Source organism: Podarcis vaucheri (assembly GCF_965113315.1).
Source record: "Podarcis vaucheri genome assembly, chromosome: 9".
Classification (NCBI taxonomy): domain Eukaryota; kingdom Metazoa; phylum Chordata; class Lepidosauria; order Squamata; family Lacertidae; genus Podarcis; species Podarcis vaucheri.
In genome coordinates this window covers 12,951,922-12,960,858 of record NC_138767.1, presented here as the reverse complement: position 1 = coordinate 12,960,858, position 8,937 = coordinate 12,951,922, and the positions used below count along the sequence as shown (strand labels likewise).

At 47.5% G+C, this 8,937-nt stretch overlaps 1 protein-coding gene across 2 annotated transcripts in view; it reads right to left on the bottom strand.

Moving 5' to 3' along the window:
* Positions 1-249: 249 nt before the first annotated feature.
* Positions 250-8,937, bottom strand: part of FGF5 (fibroblast growth factor 5) — a 30,161-nt gene continuing 21,473 nt past the window's right edge. Inside the window, exons 3-4 of one of the 2 annotated variants that reach the window (XM_082236735.1) lie at positions 1,744-1,847; positions 250-1,445 (exon numbers count right to left, since the gene is read on the bottom strand). In XM_082236735.1, the coding sequence (XP_082092861.1) occupies positions 1,322-1,445; positions 1,744-1,847 (228 nt within the window). In that variant the 3' untranslated portion in view covers positions 250-1,321. Of the gene's footprint in view, positions 1,848-8,937 lie in introns of both variants that reach the window. The other variant, XM_082236734.1, reaches the window with a different exon arrangement.

Sequence of the window (8,937 nt, the reverse complement as noted above, 5' to 3'; positions counted from 1 at the left end):
CCTACCTCCCTGAACATTCCCACATCTCTTACCTGTGTGGCATGACATTGCTGGCTTTTGCTGAAATCTCACAAGGTCTCGCTGAAATCTCACAAGATCTCAAGTGCTCAGTGAGATCTCGTGAAATTTCAGTGCGATCTTGCACACCCTGCTGATGATGGCTCTCTGCTGGCGGCAGGGGTGGTGGGGCGAATGGGTGGGAGAGGTGAGCTGGGTGCCACTTCTTAGACTTCTGCTGCCTCCCCTCATCAGTGGGCCAGGCCAGACCCTCTGTTATCCTGGCACAAGAAACCCACTTTTTTGCAAAATGACCTTTTGCTGTTAGGAAAGTGATGAGGGGAACACTGAAAGGTTTAGGATAAATGAATGACTAACAGGAAGACCTATATCCACTGGCCAAGCAAATCAGGATGAATGCTTAATAACAAAATGGTAATCTGGAGGAGCCCATGGTGTTTATGAAGTAGGAATGAACAATTTCACCCCATTCATGAAATGTTGCTAGCCAACTGTCTTGGCTTCCCTTGAAATTCATTGGCTGTTCTGACTGAAGAGGAACACTCCGATTTGGTTTTAAATTTTGCTTTCGTCTAAAAAAATTCATGGCTACTCCGCTACTGAGGACTTCCAGGAGAGAACAGGTGTATGCAAAACACCGTGCAAATGTTAAAACCACAAGCTTTGGCCTTGTGGGTTCATATAGAACCTTTTCATTTTTTTGTTTTGTTGCATCACTATTTCAAATTTGCTGTGCCACTATTTCCCCCCTGCTGGATTCCAAAGTTAATGGTGTCTTTAAAATCAAAATCATGAGAGAAACCAGTTGGGTGACTCCACCTTCTGTTTGTCTGAGGTATGTCGGGGGTGGGGAAATCTTAAAAGTGCAGAAAAAGGTGATGGGGGGGTCATGGAAATGACACAAGCAATTTCCTCCCCCTTCTCACAGGAAAAGATCACAGTAAGAAAACAATTATCAGGAATTTGAAGAAAAAATAGACTCAACATATGAGGTAATCTTTCACATCTTGCAGCAGTCACAGAACCATAGATTTGGGAAGGACCTCGAAGGCCATATCGTCCAATCCCTGCTGAGGCAGGAAAACACATTACTGCAGCAATAGTGCCTGCCAGTTTTGAACAGCCGTTTTAAGCACAATCCATGCTCAGCAGTTGGAAAGCAGAGAGATGAGACTGAAAATTAAGGCGTCCCCACCCCACCTGTGCCCCAAACAACCTTTCCGCTCATCTTTGGCGCCCTACGCATTTGAGCACTTGGAGAATTCCACTTCATTTGTAGCTACTGGAAAAAAGTGAATTAAACTCAGGCGCTAGGGACCCAAATGAACACGACTCTTTCCAGAAGGATCTCCCGGCGCAGTGAAACGCAGAGCAGAATCCCATCCGCTATTCTGCCCTGTGGTGTCGCATACAAGCAGCAACCGCTCCTGAGAAAGAAAGAAAACATTCCTCAGTGGAAGAGAGTTGGGCCATTACTATCCAAAGCGAAACTTGAGTCTATATTTGACCGGAGGCGAGTTCTTCCGAGGCACCGGCAACGGGACCTTTGGCTTTGCTGGGATGGCGACAGGTGGTTTCTTCTTCTCAGGAACAGCGACAGTAAAAGCCAGTTCCGGCTGTTCTGCTTGCCTGAACCTCGGGAGGAAATGCGTCGAGATGTGCTGGGGTTTCACCCGGGGGCTGCACCCTCGTTTTGCCTTGCCCCGTTTGTTCAAGGCCACGTACCATTCTCTGCCCGTCTTCTCAGTCCTGTAAACTGCTGAGGCGTACGTGTTGTAGCTGTTTTCTTGAAACCGCTCCCTGAACTTGCAGTCGTCTGTGAATTTGGCCTAGGGAATTAGAAGGAGGAAACGACAATAGCAGCAAATGCTGGCTTTATAAAAGGGTTGTCATTGTACCTGTGTTGGCCTATAATTATTATTTCTTATTTTTCTTATCGAACCTTCACCTGAAGGTCTCAAAGTGGATTATGGCACATAAATGCACAATACGATTTAAACACCAATAAATGACAACCCGACTTCTAAGCCCATTTTATTGATCTAGACAGGGTGTGGAGAACCTTTGGGTCTCCAGATGTTGCATAGCCAAAACTCTCATCAGCCCCAGCAAGTACTATTATTTTATCATCATCATTATTATTACTATAGAGGTGTTCCCCCCGTTTTCAAATTATTCCTTAGACTCTCTCTTGTCCACACTTCCTGATTAACTCCCTGAAATTTCTCATGAGGCTGCAGAAAAGCCTTTTCTTTTTGCATGACTAGCATAATGCAAGGTAAGAAACAGTCACTTAACTAACCATAAAGGGCATATAGAGTGCACACGTCCACCATATTGATGCTTCAAGTCACCAGTAAAGCTAATTTTACCCTATGTGAGAATACAATGGATTGGACTATTTTTCCCCCCTGATGGAGGGGAGCTGGCCATTGTGACACATATTCATTCATTTTATTTGCATGTCTTGAACTATTAAGATGCATGGGGGGGGGGGAGAGGGAGGTGAAATAATGTGCAACTTAACTGTAACCTGAGTGAGATGCTAAGCACATATATGGATGCGGGTGGCGCTGCGGGTTAAACCACAGAGCCTGGGACTTGCCGATCCTGAAGGTCGGCGGTTCGAATCCCCGCTACAAGGTGAGCTCCCGTTGCTCGGTCCCTGCTCCTGCCAACCTAGCAGTTCGAAAGCACATCAAAGTGCAAGTAGATAAATAGGTACCACTCCGGTGGGAAGGTAAACGGCATTTCCGTGTGCTGCTCTGGTTCACCAGAAGCGGCTTAGTCATGCTGGCCACATGACTGCTGCACACCGGCTCCCTCGGCCAATAAAGCGAGATCAGCGCCACCACCCCAGAGTCGGCCACGACTGAACCTAATGGTCAGGGGTCATAGATAGATAGATAGATAGGTTTGATTTATTGAAGATAAGTACTTTTGGAGCCCATCCACAGGGCTCTATATACCCAGTGGCAAGCCATAGGGGGAAATTAAAAAAAAGGATGTGCTCTTGCCTTCATGCTTTATTGGTGAGAATCCCAGAGACATCTCTGGCTGGTCCATAGATGGGAAACATATATGGAGGCAGATGAGCCTTTGGCCTGATCCCACAGGCTACTCTGAGATGAAAAAGCCCTGAATCTAAAGGGTTGGTAAATCTATTGGGTTGTTTTTCTTAGTCTTATCTCATCTGGCCACTCAGAGTACACACCAGCCCCACTTTCATATGGGGCTAGGATAGCCACTTAAGCATTTCCCCAAAGAATGGACATGGTTTTGCATACAATCTGCAAATGCTAAGCATTGTACAGATGCAGATTTAGACATGGTGGGTGGTATGCGGCTCTTGCTGGGAGTTCTGGCATCCATCTGCCTCAGGAGACAATGGAGTGCGCCTCTGGGGGTGAAGTCAAACCGCTGCATTAGCAATGACCTTCCTGGGGTGCAAGCCTGGGCAGTGTGTATGGAGCTCCTGGTGGAGCGTGCAACAGTATAAAATACTGTAATGGGGAAGACTGTGGTCAGGTGACCTGTGATGGGCAAGTTGAAGACCACCTCCCTGCTCTCCTTCCTTAAAGCACATGACTTCTCCCCAAAGAATACTGGGAACCGTGGTTTGTTATGGGTGCCGTGAATTGTAGCTCTGTGAGGGGTAAACTGTTAGAATTCCTGCTCCATGATTGCAGTCATGGGATTGTTGTCTATCACATGACAGTGTATTGTGCTTTACTCAGCCTTAGAGTCCTTTATCTTTCAACCGGACTTGGACCAGGCAGTCCTTTAAGCAGAGGGTTTACTCGAATAGGAATGCCCTCTGTAAAAGAGAGCATATGGCCACTCTGTTCAAGATCCTGGGGGAAAATCAATGGATATAGGCCATAAAATCTTTACAAAATTTCGCATCAGGTGTCCAGCAGGCACCTTGGGGTGGGTGGGGGAAAGTGCTGTAAAATGCCCAAGTCCAGTGATCAAAGTGATGTTATCCAGAATTATCCAATCTCTTAAGCTGATGTCCAAAACTGTCGACACTGTTCGACAGTGGAATTTGCTGCCAAGGAGTGTGGTGGAGTCTCCTTCTTTGGAGGTCTTTAAGCAGAGGCTTGACAACCATATGTTAGGAGTGCTCTGATGGTGTTTCCTGCTTGGCAGGGGGTTGAACTCGATGGCCCTTGTGGTCTCTTCCAACTCTATGATTCTATGATTCTATGATTCTATGAAACAATGGGCACATGGACAGAAATTATATTTTTTGTTAAACAGTGGCATTTGGTATTCGCTTGTGCATATGAAAGGTCTGGTTTAGGGGCCTGCTTTGACTGTAATGAATTCAGATGCGCCCAGGAAGTTTGCTGGCTGACCTGGGACTAGTTCAGTGTCTTACAGCCCACCTCGCAAGGCTGTTGTAAGGCTAACATGGGCAGCTGAAACACAGATATGCCTCCTTATGCCCAATGGAGGATAAGGTGGAATATAAATATACAAAATAAATAATAAAAAGCTTTTCCCTTCAGAGAGTCTTTTAAAAAAACAAAACTTTCCTGACAACCTTTCATCTCCTTTTAACATTTTGCTGGAGAGGAAGGGAGACAATGGTTTTAATGAAGCACTTTCAAAATTTCCATCGCAATGGGTTGCATGTGAAAAGAAGAACCATTTTTGCTCCCTTTTCCTCTTGTTCTTCCCCACCAAAAAAGGAGAGAGATTGAGCTAAGTAGCTACTTAACAATATAGCGGAGCTGAAAGACGATAGCGTTGCTGACTTGCTCACTATAAATCTGAGAACACAATTCCACATGATTGCCTCCCAAAGGAGTTTGGATTGTTTTGGCACGGAAATGCGTGTCTCATCCATCAATAGGTCTGGGTAGATGGGAGAGGGTCCTGATGTCAAGGGTCTACTCATTAAGGGAGAGGAGGAAAGAGTAATGGAGAGGTTAGCAGCTGAATGCCCTTCCTCTCCTTCTCTGATTACAATGAGGTCTTGGCCTGTGACAATCCGCCTCTTCGCTCCCTGCCCCAGTAATCTGGGGATCATGGATTTTGTGATGCCCCATGGAATCTCTAGGGTTGAAAAATGGACTGGAGCTGGTTGGCTTTGGGGAACCCACTCTCCATATCGGGCATGGAGAACCTCAGAGGCTGCCCTCCAGACTTCTCTGCTGGGCCCTTATGATTCTCCCCAGGCCTCACCACAAGCCTGGCCCTTCCAAGAGGCAGAATTTTACAAGTTCTTGCTTCAGGCGGCAAGTTCTAAGGGGCTGAAAGTGGCGAGAAATGTGTGGTAGTGGTGGAAGACTCTGCTACCCTGTTCCATCACCAATGCTGAAGTCAGAGTCAACCACTAGTCTATCTAGATTTTGTGCACAGAATGGGGACCACACCATCTTGTCCTTTGCCCTCAGGATAAAGAGGGGTGTGTTTGTGTAGAAACCACTGATATTTTCATAGCTAGAATGTAGACTAGTGTACTAATGTAAGAGCCAGAACTCTTGCTCCACCCACTTTTTGTCTCTTTCCCTGCCCAGCAACAGCATGTGGCCCCTGGAAGGTTGCTCAGGAGGCAGTGTGGCCCTTGGGCTGGTAAAACATTCTCCACTCCTGCTCTACAGCCCTATTCGGACAGAAATGATTTGGTTACCATGAACTGGTAACCCCCAGACTAGATTAGTGCAATGCACCGTACATGGGGCTGGTCTTGAAGACTATTTGGCAACTTCAACTGGTCCAAAATGCAGCGACCAGATTACTGGCCAGGGTTTCACTGCGATCACATATAAATCCAGCAGCCAGTTCATTTCCAGGACCAAATCAAGGTGCACACGTTAGCATTTAAAACTTAAACAACTCAGGTCCCACATATCTGAGAGATTGCCCCCTTCCCCACAGAGCTCCCCCCCCCTTGGGTGCTAAGATTGGCAAAAAGGACTCTCTTGCTGCCTCTGCCACTATCAGAAGATGGGCGGGGGGTGGGGCATGAGAAGGCATGTTCTTTGGCGGCTCCCAAATTGTGGAACTCCCTCCCCATATAAATGTGGGATGTAGTCACTGGGAGCAGTCATATGCAACATTCCTTCTTTTGCTAGAGTGGACATGGCCTCACCTGTGCAGGGAACAACAAAACCGCAGGGCAGGGCAGCCATCTCTCTCTCTTTCACCACATGCAACGAAGAAACAACATCTACTGAGCCATAGATGCCCCCTTGGCTTCCAGCCAAGAGAGGACAAAGGGACTGTCTCCTTATGAGATAGTTTCCAGATGTATGTTACTTTTCTGAGCTAAGTCTACCTTCTGGGATCCAATTGTGAACAGAATGTGAGTAAACTCTTTTTTAATACTTTTATAGAAGACTGTGTTGCATCTTATCTTTTATGAGGGAATAAGGGGGAAATACCAGGACAGTTATTATAGAGGCTTTAGCGAGCCTGAGCAAACGCATCCGCTGTAAGTTTAAAAAGGGGAATGTTACTCTGCTAAATTGTGAACTTGTTAACACAAGTTGGAAAGGCTATAATCAAACAATATATCCTCTCCTGCATCCCCGAACATCCCCACAGTAGGTACCTTCCCAGAGCCTGCAACACCCAAACCTCACTCTCCTATACATGCACAACCTAAGAGATAGTGCAAACATGACTGTAGGGCACACCAGAGGCATAGTGCGGGAGGCTGGGGGGGCTTAGCCCTGGGTGAATAATTTTGAGGGGGCACAAACCAGGCACCCCCATGCAGGCCTGCCATGGCTGCCACCAGGGGTCTCTGGGACCTGGAGCCCTGCCTGGACTTGCCACCACATCCCCAGCCCCATTGCTGAATGGCTGCCCAGTCAGCACCAGGGGGGAATTCACCTACCAAGGTCCGGGTCAGCCGGCCACACTCCTCCTTGCAGCCCCACTTGGCTCTGGTGGTGATGGCTGAACAGGCACAGTGGGCTCTCTCAACCCTCTGCACCTGGCCCCATGGGCGTAGCCAAGTAAATCAATACACCGTATTTTTGTTCCATAAGACGCACCTGACCATAAGACTCACCTAGTTTTCGGAGGAGGATCTGATGGTGAATTTGGGGTGACCCAATGCAAAAATCCTGAGGAACCATGTGGATCTGTGTGTTGTAATCACATTTTTGCACCATTGCAGCCCCAGGAAACAGTGGATGCGTGTTTTTTTGGTGAAGGCTGTAGCCATGGACATACTATGTGATCTGATGGTGAATTTGGGGTGACCCAATGTAAAAATCCAGGGGATCCATGGGCTTTTACCTCCCCCCTCCCAGGCAGCCTCTGCAGAGGTTGCTAGAGTCCCTTATCTCTCTTCTGATCTCACTGATCAGCTGTTTCCTTTCAACACTCCATTCCCTCTTGTTTGCCTTAGTGTCTTTTCCTTAGCTGGAGCAGTTTTTTGCTCCTCCTTTTCTTCTAATTTCTCTCTTTTGCTTTAGTCTTCCTGTTTCCCCCCTTTGTACGTTTGCTGTCATTGCCTCCCCACTCCCAGGCAGCCTCCTTTATCTCTAGCATCCCTTATCTCCCTCCCTGATCGCTTGCCCATTAGCGGCTTTGTTTCAACACCCACTTCCCTCTTCCAAAAAAAGAAAAAGAAAAAAGCACCGCACCATCTGCTTTTCGCCTCAGGGCAATTCGGCTCCAGGGACTGCGCATTTGCTCCATAAGATGCACAGACATTTCCCCTTACTTTTTAGGAAGAAAAATGTGCGTCTTATGGAGCAAAAAATACGGTAAATACTTAACTGAGGTTCTGCCCTCCCACCCAACATGAACCCTGCCCCTTCAACATAAATCCTGGCTGTGCCCATGCCCGGCCCCCACCCACAGGTGTCAGTGGCAAGGACTGGGCTCGCGTGGTGGGTTCTGTTCACTCTCCATGCCCTGCTCAGCATTTGCATGTGTGCTCCGGGCAACAGCAAAAGCCGCAATGCCACTGGAGCATACAGAAACATTGTTGCTGCTCTTTATCACTTTCTTTCTCTATCTACCTTCAGCTATTTGATGACAGGAGGGGGTGTCTAGATTTTGGAATGTTTTTTTCTAGACATAAGCTCCAGAGATAGAGAGACTGACTTCTGGGATTTCTAACACTATGCTAGTTTGACGGATGGATCCCGAGAGAGTATTAACAGTGGGGGACATCCAATAGAACAGATGTCTCTTCTGAAGGTCATTCCTCCTTTCTAATCTATGTCTGGCCATCCGGGCTAGTACAAAAGGATGAAAAAGTATCGATGCGATCTTGTCTGAAGCTACTGAAGCAGGTCCTCTGTTTCCTGCCAAGATCTGTGTCAACCAGAAGAGCAAATCCTTTGTCTCACGGGGCATTAATTTTGCTCAGCTGCCTTTGCAATCAATGAGGAGAGAATTATTAAAACTGGATGCTACACTGAAGATGCCTCTGTCAATTTTGCCTTTGTGCAAGTTGGGAACATCAGCAAGGCAGCCTCTTTCTTGCTAATGGGTATTCCCTTACGAGCATGACAAGTGAGTTCAGCGTTGTTAAACCCCACAGATTATTATCTTATATACGAGTGGGAAAGGTTTGCTAGAACCGAGCACACTGAGGGAACCCTTAACTGCCCTACGGGTGTCTCGTCTGTTTTCGCACTTTTGCTTGCAAGGTAAAGGGGACCCCTAACCATTAGGTCCAGTCGTGGCCAACTCTGGGGTTGCGGCGCTCATTTTGCTTTGTTGGCCGAGGGAGCCGGCGTACAGCTTCTGGGGCATGTGGCCAGCATGACTAAGCCGCTTTCTGGTGAACCAGAGCAGCACACGGAAACGCCGTTTACCTTCTCGCCAGAGTGGTTCCTATTTATCTACTTGCACTTTTGATGTTCTTTCGAACTGCTAGGTTGGCAGGAGCAGGGACCGAGCAATGGGAGCTCACCCCGTCGCGGGGATTCGAACCGGCAA